The sequence below is a fragment of the Numenius arquata genome, chromosome 15 (assembly GCF_964106895.1).
Source record: "Numenius arquata chromosome 15, bNumArq3.hap1.1, whole genome shotgun sequence".
NCBI classification, from domain to species: Eukaryota; Metazoa; Chordata; class Aves; order Charadriiformes; family Scolopacidae; genus Numenius; species Numenius arquata.
The window spans coordinates 4,220,084-4,237,187 of record NC_133590.1 but is presented as its reverse complement, the minus strand read 5'-3'; the positions used below and the strand labels follow the sequence as shown (position 1 = coordinate 4,237,187).

Below are 17,104 nucleotides of genomic sequence, written 5' to 3'. Positions count from 1 at the left end.
TGCCAGCATGACAAAGTCCTCCTCTTGAAATATGAAAACTCAAGTCATGCTCCAGCTCTGAGAGGGTCACACACACATTCTGTCACGCATCGGCTTTGGCTGTAATTGGAGCAGACCCTCGGTTGCCGGGCTGTAGCTCCATTAGATCTGTGAGGCTAATGTGATTACCTATTTGGTCAAAAAAAAAAAGAAAAAACATTCTTTTCCCAAATACCCATCTAGCAAATGAGCAAGCCAAAAAGCTTTTAAAATAGCTGATTTTATCTCAGCCTTCAGAAGTCTGAATTTCCCAGGGTGTTCCTCAGGTGAATTTTATTGGAAGCATGAGTCAATAAAGCTGAATTATTAAACCAGCTGTTGATATTAATATGTGTTAAAATATTTAATAATAGCAGCGATATTCCCATGTAATGATAGGACTTCAGTAATGGAGACTTTCAGAAAAAAACCGTAAATGCTAGGAGATTTAAGGTTAAAATCCCTAGAGTTAGTTATTTTCCCACAAATTGGCAGCGTCTCGGCCTGTGTGTTCGTGTCAGGTGCAGGCTCTTCGGCACGTGGGGTCGGTCGGTCATCCAAGGAGCCTGCCGTCCCCTTCTCTGTGTTACTCTGGCTTTCTCTCCTTCAGTCCCGGCAGCCGGAGCCTGGCTCTCCAGCATGAAGCTGGGAAGCACCGCCAGCTTCATTTTCCCAGCTGCTGCCTAAGAGAGGAGCAGATTTTCCCAAGCCTGCAGCATAATAAAGGGTTTCAGTTATTTTTCTGCCAGTCTTGCAATAGGCTGGTATCGGACTCCCACTAGACTGGGTGTTGTACATATTTTAAAAGAACAATCTATGCCCCTAGCAACATACATTTTTCCGATGTAGATGGAGGGATGCAGCAAACAAACAAGGAGAGCAGGAGGTGGCGGTGAGCACAAAACCAGCAGCCGGTGGCGGAGGAGGAGGGGAGGCAGAGCTGTACAAGGGCTGGGCAGGTTTTGCAGCTAGAGAAGGTTGGCTGGAGAGGTGGAGAATCATAGAATCATAGAATTGTCTGGGTTGGAAGGGACCTTCAAGACCATCTAGTCCAACCATCAGCCTAACTCTGATAAAAACCATCACTAAACCATGTCTCTAAGCACTATGGCAACCCGTCTTTTAAATCCATCCAGGGATGGTGCCTCAACCCCTTCCCTGGGCAGCCCATTCCAAGGCTTAAGAACCCTTTCCGTGTAAACATTGTTCCTGATATCCCATCTGAACCTCCCCTGGGGCAACTGGAGGCCATTTCCTCTTGTCCCATCACCTGTGACTTGGGAGCAGAGACCGACCCCCCCTGGCTACAGCCTCCTTTCAGGGAGTTGTAGAGAGCGAGAAGGTCTCCCCTCAGCCTTCTTTTCTCCAGGCTGAACCCCCCCAGCTCCCTCAGCCTCTCCTCATCAGACTTATTCTCCTGACCCCTCACCAGCTCCGTTGCCCTTCTCTGGACCCGCTCCAGCCCCTCAATGTCTTTTTTGTGGTGAGGGGCCCAAAACTGGACCCAGCCCTCGAGGTGGGGCCTCACCAGTGCCCAGTAAAGGGGGATCATCACCTCCTGAGTCCTACTCACCACACTGTTCCTGATCCAGCCCAGGATGCTGTTGGCCTTCTTGGCCACCTGGGCACACTGCTGGCTCGTGTACAGCTGACAGTTGACCAACACCCCCAGGTCCTTTTCCATCAGGCAGCTCCAGCCACTCTGCCCCCAGCCTGTAGCGCTGCATGGGGTTGGTGTGACCCAACACACTTGTGATTCAAGTTGTCTTGAATCGAGGAAAGGTGAAGGGTGGACCAGACGCTGATGAACATATGGGGTAGACACCAATGGAGCACAAACCCCTAATTTCGGTCTGAGGTTGGACTGAAAATTGCAGTTCCTTCCTTACAAGAGCAGAGGAGAATAATAGCAGAGAAAAGATGCCGGTCAGTAAGAATATCAGGAAGGATGGGGCAGAGTATTTGGAGAATGATGTATTTTGACTCTTTCCCTCACAATGACATGTTTTGAAAGCTGATTTAAAACAAAGCCTGAGTGTTTTTAACAACTGGGGGGACCTTTTATGGTTTTTGTTCCTTTGGACAGTGTGACAGGAGAAGCAGACAGAACGTGTGATACGTATTGATAGTGGCTCACAGGAAAGAGGCACCCAAGACCTAAGAGACTGGCCACACCAGGCATATTTTTATCAATGGGTTATTTGAATATTTACATTTTCAAGGAAGAATTTTCTTTGTTTGATCTGCACACCGGGGACTTCTTGGCCAGTCTAAACAGTGAAGGTTTCTAATGTAAATAATTGTTCTGCTGCCTTGTGTCATGCACGGGGACTGGAGGTGGGAAGTCCATCAAAGAAGAGGAGGGAAGAGGGTGGACTGAAGGGGAAAAGACAAGCCTGAAAAGTGACAACAGAAGTGGGCACATCGGCTTTTTCCCTCTGTCACCCTCCCCGTTACCAAAAGTTGGTCTCACGCATGCCTGCAGACATCCTAGGTGGAACGCTGGGATTTTAGCATTTTATATCAGTTCACTAGTTCTGGTAAGTTGTGTGTGGTCGCTGAGGAGGGAGGAGAAGGCCGGCCCAGAGCATCTTTCCCTGGCAGCAGACGGCAGCTGTGAGCTGATGCTGCTGCTCCTGCTTTTCCTTCTCTTTTTTAAGCTGCTGGTGGAAACCCGCTACGGTTTGAAACCAACCACTTCCAAAAGTCATCCTTCAGGTTCAACTGTCCATGGCTTTGTGCCTCTGGTGTCTCTCTCATGATCCTTGTTGCAGGGCTAGCAACCCTTGTAAAAGTTGGGCTTCAGAAACGGTGCCTATAGCATGTATAATGAAATCACATCCAGATTGACCGTTCTCACTGTAAATACGAGGTTTTTTTTTTTTTGCCAGGAACTGGGTCCCATCTGCACTCCCAGGCTGGCAGGTCTGGAGCTGCCGGCAGCACTTTAGAAGCTTACTGGAAAATCTGCATGGGCTGCTGGTGGAGAGGCTTCAGAGGAATGGGAGACCTTAGCGACTTGAGTTAATTTGGTGAAGAGCTAATGGATGTCATGAAACGAGCTGAGGGCTAGAAGATCACACGTTAAGTTCCCATTTCTGAGGTACCTAACTGCCAAATAATCATACGCAAAGTAGTGACGCGTTACTGCAAGCAAAACAACCTGAAATTTGTAGGGCAAGCTCTTCTGGAAGCGTGACCGGGAAAGCCAACGCTCATTTATCTATCCATGTATATTCAAAGAGCCCAAATGGGTTTATCTCTCTAAAAGCCCACGTGACAGAGAGCCTGTGTGACCTTCCTCCAGCTTTGATCCTTCTGTGGCCCCATGGGCCAGGGCAGCATGGACCTCCCCAGGTGGCGGCCGCCCTTGAGCTCCCAGATGGAGCCTGGGGCTCCAGCTCACTCGAGGGTCTCCGGCCTTGACCTTGGCCGCTCGCTCGGGGAGGGTATTTTGGCCACTTTCGGTATTTCGGCCACTTTCTGCAGGGATGGAGCACCCTGGAGGCATCGAGCCCTTCCTCTGCCCCGGGCGGTCCCTGTCCCCGGGTGGGGGGATGTCCTTCAGGCCGGCCCGGAGTCTCTCCTCAGCCCCGGGGTCTCTCCTCAGCCCCGGGCCGAGGCGGAGAGCGGGGGCCCGGCCGGGCTTGGGGGCTGCGGGCTGTGACGGGACACCCGCAGGGAGGCCCCGGGCGGCCGCCATCTCTGGGCGGGCCGCGCCCCCCGCCACACGGGGGCGGCTCCCGTTCCCCTCCCCTCCCGTCCCGTCCCGTCCCGTCCCGCCGGCGCTCCCCGGGGCCGCCCGGGGGCGGGGCGGCCGGGCCCTGCTCCTCCCGCCGCCGCCGCCGCCGCACTGGCCGCGCAGCCTGAGGCAGCGGGCAGGGCGCGGAGACGGGTGGCCGCCGCCGCCGGGAGGGGGGAGCCGCCGCCGCGGCACGGGGCGGAGCCGGCACCGGGGCATCCTCCCTCCTTCCCTCCCGCCGCGCCGGCCGGCATCGCCGCGGCGGGCAGCGCGGCGGAGGGTGCTGCCAGCGCCGGGAGGGAGCGGCGGAGCCCCGCCGCGGGGTGGGCGAAGATGCTGTCCTACAGCGTGCTGGACGTCAACGTGGTGGACGTGGAGAAGCGGAGGAACCCCTCCAAACACTACGTGAGTGGCGGCGGGGCCCGGCCGAGACCCCCCCCCACCACCCTTCCCCGGGTCCTGCGGGAGGGGCGGCGCACGTGTGCGGGCGGCGGGACGGGACGGGACGGGACGGGACGGGACGCGGTCGGTCACGGTGCGGTGCCCGGAGCCAGGCGCTGCCGCGGGGAGCCATCCCCAGCCTGACCTTGGGCACGGCTCCCGGCCCCGGGCAGCCCCGGCTACCGGCTCTCCGGCTCCGGTTGCCCCTGCGGGGACGCAGGTGAGGTGCCCGCGGGCGGCCGGGGACAGCGGGGTCCCGCACGGCGTGCCCAGAGGTAGCTTGCTGTGGAAACGCAGCTCCTTTCCCTCACCATTCTTCATCCTTGGCTTTCCTTTTTTATTATTATTTTTTTTCCAATGATATAACTTTGAAGTTTCCTGCCCTCCTGAAGGTGGATCTTCTTGCCTTACAAGATCCAGCACAGGATGGGACAGGTCCCTCGGCTCCCCGGCTTGTCCCCGTCCTGGCCACGGCAACACAGAGTGGCCGGTGGGGAGCGGAGGAAGCCTCTCCTGCCATGGGGTCGGTCATCCGGAGGTGCTCCAATGCGTCTTTACTCGTTTTCTCGCATAGGTTAGGTTAAGCTGGTTGGTGAGGGGACAGGCAGTTTGCACGGTTATCAAGGCAGACTCAGCGTTTGGGATCTCTTTCATCTCTCTTTCGCCTTCCTCCTTTCACACCTTACTGCCAACAGCGCAGCATCAGAGGAGGGTTTTTAACAACCTTCCCGGACTCCACTATTGCAGGGTGTCATGTGGAAGTGTCTCTGCCTGCAGGAGTTCGCAGCACACGGTGGAATAGCTTTTCCCCATCCTCATAATGAGAGGAGGCACCTTATTTTTTCTCTCTGGCTGTTCCTGGGTTTTAGTTGTGCCAAATCCTTTAACTCTTCCCTCAAAATACAACCTGTGTGTTAATACACAGGAGGTTCGATTTTGTGTACGAAGAAGGTAAATCATCCAGCTTTGGTAAGGAAAAGCCCGAGGGGGTGTTGCTTCTGGTGTGAAATCGCTCGGAGCGTACTGTGTTTCCTGGTGTTGCATCTCTGCCAGGTTTCTTCAGAGCTGGTCAGCGTTTGAATGGGTTGCCTGAAAGATAAGGCCAAAGATCGGACATAAAGCTTTCTATTAGTATTTCATATCACTGAGCTTTTTCCTCTACGGCTTAAACCATAACCCAGCTCAAGACTAGAGGGCACTATGTTGCTGAGAGACTCTGATTTGTAGATGTAAAGCTGAAGCTCTCCTCTACCCTGGAATTAAGTATCTTGTGCCCAGTTCGTAGTGGAAGTTTTAGGTCTCGTGTCCTCTCGGGTTGCCAGCTGGACATGGGCGTTCAGTCTATTGCTCATTCACCGTTTTCAGGCGGGAAAGGCTTCTTGAGCTTTTTGCAAGCTGCTGCTGTGAATTGTGGCTGGCACCACTGCAGGCTGTTATCTCACCTGAAAGGTGGCAGCAATTCAGCATCAGAGAAGTACGTCTGCCAAGCACAAAGACGTACAAAAGAAGTGGTAACAATACCTTCCTGATTGCCAAGAGAAATCGATGTTGTTAATTTCGTGTTTGTTGGAAAATAACCATAAACCAAGGATTTAAAGGCTGTATTTACAATTTTGAAAGAAAATATTTCCCATGTGTTCCTGCAGAAATACACCTGTTATTTCCTTGATGATCGTTGTCCTTGCAATTTAATAGCAGTAACCTACACTGTTCTGAGAAGCTTCTAGTGGCAAATCTATTTCTTCCCCTTCACCCTTCTTTCCTTACACCTTTTCGTATATTGTTTTCTGCACGGCGGTTCCTTGTCCTTGTGTGTCCAGTTCTTGACCAAAAAAATCACAAAAGAAATGGTTTGTTGGGTGACCAGTGTAGTGTCTGCCTTCTGTCCCACTTAGTCTCTGGTAGTACAATATGCAGCACGATAGGGTCTTGGTTCACAAGCACTGGAGTAATTCCGTTAAAAATAGTAATTAAGCATGTCCTTGCAAATCTTTCTTTTGGATGAGTGAATTAGCCCACCGGTCCAAAAGCCTTGGACTCTTCTTCATTTCCTAGATGGCAGTTTGCTGCAGATGCATGTGCTGCAGCCTTTCATCTGGCTTTGGCTGGAGTAACTCACTGAGGGTGAACCTGCACTGTCAAAGAATTTAATTCCCTGGGTCTGATCCGTTGATCACTGTTAGTTTTGTTCTGTGCTCTTTTTTTTTTTTTTTAACATGAAACAACTATTTTATTCTGAAATGGATATAAATGTGACTTGGGATTTAGTTCTCTCCATGGCCTGGGGATAGTTTTGGAGAGTGCAAAGTTTGGTGCTCTCTGCCTTATGTGGCTCTGTAATATCAAAAAACCCTTCTACCTCCACCATCCGTGAACACTTCCATGCCGTGCCGTAAGGCCACGCAACACGTACTTTGGCATCAGATTAACGATGCGTTTCTCTGGTGGATGGTGACATCAGTATTGCAGGCATTTTAACCTGACCCCCTTTCCTGTTGTGATCTTTCAGGGCCATGGTGGAGCCTGGAGAGGTGAAGGCAAATCTTAGGCATTGTGGGCACACGCAGAGGGTTAAATGTGAGTAGCACATAAGCCCTTGCACTGCTAGGCCTAGATACCGGGAATCATTCCCTGGAGGAGATCTCTTTCATGATACGAGCATACCTCTTGTGGCCTTGACTCAAGAAATTTAAGAGAAAGAAGGTGGCTTTGCGTGTCCTCTGCTGTGATCCTTGTATGTGAAACTTCTAAAGAGATTACTATCTCACTGGAAGGTTTGTAAGGGCTATGCACATGCGGAGAGATTAGACTCTTAGGTCCACTTCTATTTGGTAGGAACCCAGCCAGCTCTCCTCGCTCCTAGGAAATCACTGCTGGGGAAGGAGTCTGCGATGCCTCCCTCTGCATTGCTGTCAGCCACTGGGTAGCACAAAAATGCCCAGTTGGCTCTGGGAGCCCTGGATGGCAGCATATGAAAGGGTAAACAGAAGGTTGGATCAATAACCACATGCCTATTGTATGGTATATCCCTTAAATAAACTACTGCTGCTCTTAACAGCTTTTGACTTTCCAAATGAATTTCCTATTCTTTCTCCATACTGATGGTCTTTTAAAAATTGTTTTGCACTTGATAATGCTTCGAAAATGTTAAATCTCTTTGCTTTCCCCCTTCCCTTTTCTTTTAACAAGAACAATGTCAGGAAGGTCAAGTCTGGGTTTGTTGGAAAGACCCTTGGTGCAACAGGGGTCATACATCGTCTGAGTGGTGCTGTGGTGAAGCTGGGTGGATTAGGATGTTGCAGTTAACGCTTGAAGGTGTCCGTTAATCATTCTGAAGAGAAAAAGCTGGTAACAAAATCCAAATCCCTTTTCTGGCCCCTGCCAAGTTTTAAACAGTCTTGAAAGTCTCTTCTCTCAGTTGTTTAAGTTTGATCTGTTTATGAAGCTTCTCTGGCTTTCAGTATGAAATTGTGATTGTCTGCATTAAACATGAAATGATCCCAAACAAGAAATGCATTCGCTATTTAAAAAGACCCACTGTTGACACTTGCCTCCTTTAACCATCCATCGAAGAGCTTAAATGAGACATTCTCCCCTCCCCTCTCTCTCCTTCCAGGTTCTCTTTAGGCAGATCGCTTACCCTTTACCCAAATGTCTGACTCCTTTACAAGCCCTGCGGGGAGCCACTGCCCTACCAGATGTGCTAGATCCTGCTCTCAGGGTTAGCGCCTTCACCTGTTTGCAGCTTTGAAGGACCTGGGTGATGGCAAACATTCATTAGAAGCCAAATAAATTGGATCCCCCACCCCCTCCTTGACCACTCGCTCCTCTGCAGAGGACTGAGTAGTTACTGATGTGCATTATCTCACTAGACGTTTAGATGCTGGAGGTCATTTCTGAGGTCTCTAAGTGTGCCTGTGTTATCCCAAGGGCAGGGATGGATACATCAGTACAGATTTCCTCTTCCAACATGATTCTACTCCTGCTGCAGTTGGGCTTGGTCTGTTTTTCAGCTTTGTACAGCGTGGAGGGAAGGTAAAACGCTCTTGCTTTACAAGTGGCTGCCCTGTCTCTTTCCGTTTAGAGTGAGGTGCATTGCTGATTTTAGTCATCTGAGATATCTGCATACTCTCCTGGTTCCTCCCCAGGGTAATTGTTTCCTAATGCCATCTTTGAATGTCTTGAGATTGCTCTTGTAGGGATCTCTCTGCTGCACGGATATGGTTGCTAACCTCGGGGCACTGGCCTTGCTGAACTGTAAGGGATTGAGTCCTGCTGTGTTGGGTTTCAGTACTGCTCCCAGGAGAACGTGAGTACGCTTGTCACAAGTGACCTGTTGTAAAATGTCAGCATGCTTTGAAAAAAAATCTTGTACTGCTAGGGTCAAGCTCTCTTGCTTGTCTTTTAGCTGCTCCTGCTTACCGCTTAGGCTCAAGAGTGACCCAGATGCTACCAGCCATCTTCATGGCTTTATTTCTCTTTGTTGCAAGCTGCTGGTCATGCAAAGGCCAGCAATGACGAGGAGGATCTGGACATACCATGGGTTTAGTGGCAAGGATCTTTGTTCCTGTGTTGGTCCCTCATTGCTACCATGGGAGAAGAAGCTGGACACTTGGGTCATCAAGTGGTCTGTCCAGTGTGGCCCTGCCCGCAGGTTTGAGTTGAGGAGCTCCATATACCACTTGTGCTAGGATTACCAGCAGCTCATGGGCAAGAAAGCTTGGGCCTGGCTTTTTTTGACCCTTTTAATTAGCAGAGCTGGAGAGTGTGAGCCAGATCGCTTCCAGAGTGAACAGGATGTGACACACCTGGAGCTCATGTGGTTGGTAGCCTGTGGGTAGTGAAGGACCTGATGTGAACCAGAAGGCAGTGTTAGATGAGTAGATGGAATACCTATTTTCTCCTTCCCCCCATCAAGACACCCTGTGTGGCTTTCCTTCCAGGGGCCATGATCCAGCTTGACTCACCGGTCTGAATTACTATTATTATTATTATTACTATTATCTTTGCCTGGAGTGCTGGGAAAGAGCCAGAAAATTAGCAGGCTGCTCTGTGACTTCATCGTTCCTCAGAACCGAACTTCCGTGCATTGGCAAGAGTTGTGTCAAAGGTGGCTGTGATGCCCTGTGCACGTAGCAGAGGAGAGCTCAGGAGAAAGCAGGTTGGGGTAAAACGTTCCCTCTCCCTTCTTCTGTGTGGAGACCACCACCCTGCTGGGGTAGACATAGTTTTGTAAGAATAATTTTCACTGCTCTGCCTGTTCTAGATGCAAATCTTATGATTCTGCAGACTACAACATTTTAATTCTTTTTTAATGTCTGATGAAACACGTCGGGAAGAAGTCAATATTTCTGAAGTATTTGGGAGCTGTGGATAAACAGTTCTCTGCAGGTTGGTTCAACTCTTTGCCCCTGCTCCCAAACAGCCAGATGAGCAGGGATAGCAGGAGGGGAAGAGACGAAACCTTGCTAGTCGAGAGCTGCCTGCACCCGTTCGTGCTCGAAGGGCTTCTCTCTCCTTTATCATTACAACCAGTTCTTTATGGCAGTGTTGCTTGTTGAAGTGAGATTTTTTCCTAACAGCAGAGGTTTTAGTTTCCATGTCCTGTTGGGTTTTTCACTTTTTGGGCACCATTGTTTTATGAGGCCAACGTAACGTACAGATTTTTCCTACTCGCTGCCTCAAGAGATTAGTTTTCTTCCCCTTTTCAGCATCCTGAGATGGTGCACGTGATTCTTGCACCATCTTGCAGCTCTCTTCCATGGTACCTTACTTTAGGAAGTGCCCAAGAGAGCACAGCCCTTTGAGCTTGTTCGAGGAAGGCTTACAAAGTAGCTCAGGCTTTTTAGGCATCAACCTGCTTTTCATCATGCGCTGCCTGGCAGTTATTACCTCGGTAACTCAAGGCTTCTTCAGCGGGCAGTGGGGTAGCCTGGCAGATCCAGGAGCGCTCACAGTCCCTTCTTCCAGCAGAGCTGTGAGTTGGTGACGTTCAGCCAAGAGACAGCAATATCTCAATTCAACAATCTGGAAAGTAAATAGCTGCCCCCAGCTTTAGGAATAGATTAAAAGCCAATAGAGAGACAAGGTCGTTGTCCTGGTTTGTTGTGGTCGGGGCAGAATGAAATAAGGCAGGAGGCTTTAAATCCCGGCCGGCTGCCTGCTCTGGCTCTCCTGAGCTGGGAGGGCAGCCAAAAGGAAGCTCAGAGAAAAGCTTTTAGCAAGCCCACGAGCTGGGGGCAACAGCTCCGAGAGCCTCCAAGTTCCATTTTAGAAGGGACGAAGATGTCACTATTGACTCTAACTGTGACTCGGTTACTGGGGAGATGTTGACCCCAGAGACAGCACAAGTGCTTTCAGCTGCTGGGAGCTGCAGGTGACCACTGGCTTCCTGAGAGGGGTGGGTGAGTGCTGGGGCCCACCTGTGTGACACAGCTTGGTGAGTTGTAGTCAAAATTATGCCGATCTCACTGCTTTGACCTAAAAGGGGGAGGAATGGAGAGACCAAATCATGCCCTTTTCCCGAACTGGGTGACTGGAGAGGGAGATGAACAGATATCCATCGGAAGCGAGTGGTGGAATAGGAAATGGAGCCCAGACTTCCTGCATCCCCAAGCAGCCCGTCTGTTCATCCCACCCAGGCACGTAGCCCTTAGAGAGGGGCAGCTGAGAGGTATTGCCCTCCTCCCGTCCCTGCGAGGCAGGGTATATGCCGGTACCCTCATTAGGAAGGTGAGGCAAAGAGAGGTTAAGTGGTTGGCCTGAGGCCACCCGTGAAGCGTGTGGCAGCGTTTTCTATTCTTTTCTTTGTCTTCCAAAGCAGTCTTGCAATTTATCTGATAAAAGTACACAGCCTGAAAAAATACTACTCTTGTATTCTGTCATTGTCTTCCTCAAAACCCATTTCCCATTTTATATGGATTAAACAGGAAGGTGGTTTCAATATGACCCTACCTGAGGCAGGAGGTGACGTACAAGCTCTCTAATTTAGTCATTTGGGAGGAAACAGCTGGACCTTCTAATGCGAGATGGTTTTCTTTTTTTTTTTTATCTTCCTTTTTCATGCCATATCCTCTTAATCTGTGCCGGCTCACGCAAAGGGAATTGGTCCCCAGTAACCGTGGAGAAGAGCAGAACCATTAGAGAGGGCTGACGGCAGCGTACGTGGCTTGGCATTGTGATGCTGAATGCTTTCTTGCAGCTAGAGCTGACACCTTCTCGCCTGGAGCGTGCTGTGTAAATATTACATGAAGAAGGCAGAGAGCTGCACAGTAGCACACTGTTGAAATTGGTGGTGTCTGCTGCTGAATCAGGTGGCGTCAAAACCAAATACTGTCAAGTCAATGGAAAAATAAAAAACCCTCCCAGTAGCTTCCCTGGGCCTTGGCTCACACCTTCAGAGAGAGGCTCTATTGAAAATTTTACTGAGAAGTTTGTAATTACTAGGTCTTTTTAATATAGTGCCTCTCCCTTTGATACAAAAGCAAAAAATTATTCCACAGGATCTCTTTGTAATCCTTTTCTAGGCAGGGATAACATCACATTTGGGACCGCGGGGGGAAAGCAAAAGGAAACCAGGTGGATTTCTTCACCAGAAAAGATTTTCAAGTGGAAAATCTTGCAACCTAGTTAGAACCTTCCCACTTTAGCCTGTTCGCTTGTTCTTTGCACCACCTTCTAAGTGAATATATAATAATAATAATAATCTAGTCAGTCTTTCAGACTCACACTCACTAAGTGTCAATAATATGGTATAGTCAGAAGAGCCTTTATTACAAAGCAAGGATGCTTTTGCACTAAAACGTGTGTAGACAGACCTGAAAGATGGTCTCTGCGCTGGGCTGTTAAGACAAGCCATGACACACAGATACAGGCAGGTGGGGGCAGTGAGACAACATCAACTAGCTGAGCAGGTGATGGTCTCAACGTGATGGATGGTGACCCAAGCTACTGTCTGGTGGTCATTTAGGCATCATTGCAGAGAGCGGGCGTGAAGGAGGATAATGTAGTAACACTTCAAATTGCCCTGGGGTGAAGGTAAAGCAGAGAGATACTCTATTTGTTGTAGTACCTGCAAGTGCTTGAACGTGGTGGTGTTAGCTGGTGCTGTCATGCTTGGGGTGACCTTTGTGACAGTCATAAAGGTTCTCCTCTTGATTTTATTGAGCTATTGATTTTGGCAAAGCTAAAAGAAGCTTCCAAAGGTTTTTGGAAGAGGAGCTCAATGCCTGGGTAACTAACCAAGTCCTTAGACTGGGGGTGTTCTACTTCTGTGGGCAGAATACACGTCTCCAAATCTGTGTCTTCGTCACAATTTATCATGTTGCACCAGTATGATGCAGCGTGGTCTTAATTGGTCTTAACAGTCACTGACTACTCTAGTGCAGGATCTGGGTGTGCCGTGGCTTCACAACGCAACTTCTTTAGCTTGTGATGGTTGACTCGGAATAAAATATTCATAGACTTTAAGTGTCCGTAAGTACGTGTGTGGTCCCATACATAATGTGTTTGAAACCTCGCTAGCAATAATTATGTTTTGGTATCTTGCTGGCACTGTTTCTCTGACCGATGGGGTACGTTTTATTTTTCCTATAAACCACGCTAGCTAAACAGGGTGATGCGCTAGGCTCCTACGCTCTCGGCAGTCAGCGGCGTGATTTTATAGGCTTGATGCAAACTTGTTTGCAAGGAAAACACCCCTATCTATGTTCGCAGGGAGAAACATGCCAAACCTCTACTAACCATAGCTGTGCTTAAACAGGAGCTCCACACTGCCGTTCTGTCTCCCTTACAAAGTCTTCCATAGCTGCCCCTGAAATACTGGAAGCGTGACTCTCCGCTGTTCAGAACAGGCCCATAAATGCAATCTTTAATGGAGAAAGTTCGTAAATCATCCAGAAAGGTTTGAACTGATGTCCAGTGTGATACACACAAGACATCGTGCAATGTTGTAGAGGAGCTCGCATGTCCTCTTTACTGATGGTGTGGCCTTGGATTGTTTGTTTAACCTCTCTGGACCTCAGTGTGCTCTGCTGCAAAGCCAACAGCATTTGCTCACCTTTTATAAAGTGCAAAGATGCGTGTGTTACCTAAGGGCTGACTGCTAGCATGGGCTTTGAAACCCCTGTGTTTGAGTCGTGTTCCTCTACCAGCAGGTCCACCCCGGGAGCGGTGGCTGCAGAATGGCAAGGTCGTGGTGTTATCCAGAAATGGGAGTCAGACCGCTGCTTCCCTGTGTTCAGCAGACGTGGTAATGAATGGGATGATATTAAAGCTTCATTCCCCTCTGAGGAAATGTACATTCAGGATGTCAGCCACGCTTGCTGGCTGCAAGCCTGTTCCTTTAGGGCATTCCTTCCTGTCTTGGAGGTGCAGGGTCTGTGGAAGCATTCGAGGTGAAGCAGAGTATGGTCTATATGGTAGCAAAGCCCTTGGCCGTAGGCTACTAGCTGCTGCTGTCTGATGTCTCTCTGCTGTCTCTGTATTCCCTGTCAGGGAAGCTCACTGGCAGAGGCGAAATCTTCCTGCCAGGCATTCTTGCACCCTCAGGGCTTTGATGCAACAGAGAGCATCTGAATTACCGTTTTCCTAGCTCTATGAAGATGAGATTTCTAATTGCTCCCTCAACATGCCCGGAGATTTTCCTGCTCTGGCTCAGAATGTTCTGTTATTATTTATAAATTAATCCACACGTGTATTTTTTGTGGGTAGAAGGTTATTCCTGATTTTCCCCTCTCCAGCAGGTGCAAGCCCACCGTAGACCCATGTGACCCCCAAGCAAAATACTCTGAAAATCAGTATTAAATATTTTTCCATTCTCCTGCCCTGCAAGCGCTTTGCTGCACTGTCTCTGAGCTCAGCATATTTCCTTTGCCTGAAAATTTGGCAATTTCTGACACCTGCCTCATCTCAAGTAGCTTGATCTGAGGGATGTTATTCATGGGATAGATGCTACAAGAGGCGGCTGAGCTCCCGGCCTTCAGCAGAAGCAGGGCAGCTGGCACAGCCCCTGCTGGTGTGTAAGTGGGAGGTTTGCAGTTTCCCAGGGCTGTCACTCCAGCAACTTTCACCGGCATTAAAATCACTTAGAATTTCAAAACAAACAAACAAGGATATGTGAAGTATTTTCCTGGAAGAAAGCCACCGGGAGCAGATTAAGTGCATCTCCCTCCTCCCATCTCCCAAACATGTCACAGGAAGAAAGACTGAAGTTCGGCATCTTCCTGAGAGGGATTAAAACAGGCTCTGGAGCTGGCTTCTGGGACGGGACAGAGGAAAGCCAGGAGTAGGGGGGAAGCTGTATGAGTGTGTTTTATATATCAGGTGAAACTGTCAGAATCCCTGAACCAACATTGGTGGTAATATCTTTTTATTAACAAAAGGGCTGCTTATTTTCTGTTAGTAACAAAAGAGCTGTTGGCTGAAGCAGAGAAGAATAAAAAGTGACTGATTCTAGAGGAACATCTATGCTGGTTTCCACACACCAAGGGGTAGCTATCCTCTATCTTCTGCATTTTCCAAGCCTGGGACATCCATAACAAGTTCTTTCCTTAATCCAGAGAAGTTTTCCTCTAATGCTTCAGCAGAAGGTGTTTTATAAAGACAGCACAGGATGTTTTACTCAAAGGGAATCCAGCGCAGTAGCCAGCCTCCGAAATACTCTCACTTGAGGCTTATGGAAGATTCTTCCGGCTGTTATTGCTCAAGAAGAGATTTTCTGTTTAATCTTTTGCTGCTGTCTTTGTGATTGTAACAGTCTGTGTCAAAACTCTGGACTGTTTTGGGGAAGCAGCTTTCCACCTGTTTCTGAGCTGGGCAGCTGTAGCTTGCATTTCATCCTTTCTTACAGACATCCCTGATTTGTAAAGATAAATACAAATAGTTTTGTTTAAACTAAAAATACTGTAAGTGAATTTATCATGGGTAGGAACCCTTGGAGATTGCAGTAGTCGTGATCTGGACAGGAGAGTCCATCAGTTTGTCTTTAAACTCCCCTCTGTCCTCTTGGCATAAGGACCTGTGGCTTTTTGTGTAGCAATGGCAATTTGCTAGTGGCACTGGAGAGTGACAGCGTGTACTGGTGTGTGAGGCACCTCCCTCTGGGAGGGAGTCTCCTTTTTTGAAAGAACTGGGTCTCTGGCCCAAGGGAGCAGGATCTGAGGATGTACAGCTTGGAGATGGGATCAAGGCATTGCCGCTCAAACCCTTGGCCTCGCTGCTGAAGGTGTTGGCCAAATTGCTCGGCTGTGGCAGTGTTGGGTTTTATACTGGTTCTTTCAGCTATGAGTAACGCTGTGTATCTCTCTGCCCTGCTGTTGGCCAGGATGGATGCTGGGATTACTGTTCTACGTAATTCTTCTCTTCTTGTGTTGGGGGAATATGCATGTGTTTGATAGGAATTGGGGTTTTGATGTGAGGCTTTGTCTGTGTGTGCAGGCATGTGTTTTGCTTCTGTTCTAACTTCTGTGTTGCTCTGCGCTTGAGCAAGAAGAGGGCATGGAGTAGAGAGCAGAGGTTTGCAAAGTATCTTTAGGTCCCATTGGAGCTGAAGCCAGACCTTAAGAATAGTCTTTTACTCTTTCATTTTTTTCCTGTTCTTCTGAAAAGCTCTAATCTTGCTCACAGCATGGGGTTATTTCCCATTGTCTTAATTCTATATTTGGAAGGTCACCCAGAACTCCAGTAGGGCTGGACTGAAAAGCGTCTTGTGGACAAGCACCAGGGCCTTCCACTAGGTTTTGAGGGTCTGTAACTGCAGCCTGTGCTCCTGAGGAGAGGTGACACAAAGCTTTCCCTGTGTGCTGAGGGTTTTGTGGGGCTCTGCCCACCACATTATCATATAGTGATGCGAAGCCATTAGGGCTCTAACGTATCTGGTGAGTAGAGTGAGGTTGTTCTCTATGAGGCACTGGCATTGATGGGAGTCCAGGTGTCCTTGTGTTGGGATCTTGTTGGTGAGGACCTGAAACCTTTTGGCCATTCTCTTGCTGCATGTGAGAGGTGTTGGCTGGGTTTTGATAAAGACCTTAACTTGGACCAAGTTGGGGGTGCAACTGGCCACATGAGTTGGATCACAGGGGACTTGAAAACGTCCCAAGGAGTCAAATGAGGAAATGATGCCCGCTGTTTCTCTTTGTAGAAAGGTAGAGACTGTAGTTAGCACTAACACAGGACTGAGAGTCCAAACCTGATTGAATAGGTGTTTTATTTGCCAGCACCCTGTCCTGCCTGGTCCTTCATCCACCTTCTGCATCTGGTTAACGTGAGCTGTAGCAGATCTGAGTCAAACCCCTATTGCTGAAAGGCCAACATGTTGTCTTTGCTGCATGTTGTGACAGAAAGGGTTAAACAGAAGATGGTGGTGGCTAATAGCTTGTTTTAGGCAGTAACACAGCAGTGACTGCTGAAATGACATGGGAACGCTCTTTAGCTGACGTCCTTGCGAGCCTCTCGGTGACATCAAACTCCTGGACCTCTTCCAGCCGAGTTTGGCCTTGCCCCAGTGACAATAGATGTTAATCTGTTGGCTTGTCAAAAAACCGTGTTAGTGGTTTTTTTTACAGCCCCATTTCCAACCCTCAGATTTCCCTGCTAGTAAACACAGCATTATGTCATTGTTTTACCAGGAGCCAGGCACCAAAGCCAACTTCACAGCGCTGTCGTCAGCGAACGTCCATTCATTTTGGGGCTTTATCTGAGTTCCCAGGCTCTTTCTTCCCACTGTTGCCAGTGTTCTGCTCTCTGTGTCCGTCAAAAGCCTACGGATGCTTTATGGGAAACGTGTGTAGGGTTTAGCGATTGCAGCTAACGCTTCCCAACCTGTTTGTCTTAGATGAGGCTCCTGTACCTGTTTAGCAAAGGTGCCTCGGTTTGTAAAGCTTCATCTTCTGGTGACTTCAGCCA

The 17,104-nt window shown here is 49.1% G+C and overlaps 1 protein-coding gene across 2 annotated transcripts in view; it reads left to right on the top strand.

Moving 5' to 3' along the window:
* The first annotated feature begins 4,093 nt into the window (after positions 1–4,093).
* Positions 4,094–17,104, top strand: part of SH3PXD2A (SH3 and PX domains 2A) — a 272,406-nt gene continuing 259,395 nt past the window's right edge. For both annotated transcript variants that reach the window (XM_074159062.1, XM_074159061.1), the window contains exon 1: positions 4,094–4,165. In XM_074159062.1, coding sequence (XP_074015163.1) covers positions 4,094–4,165 — 72 coding nt within the window. The remainder of the gene's footprint in view (positions 4,166–17,104) is intronic.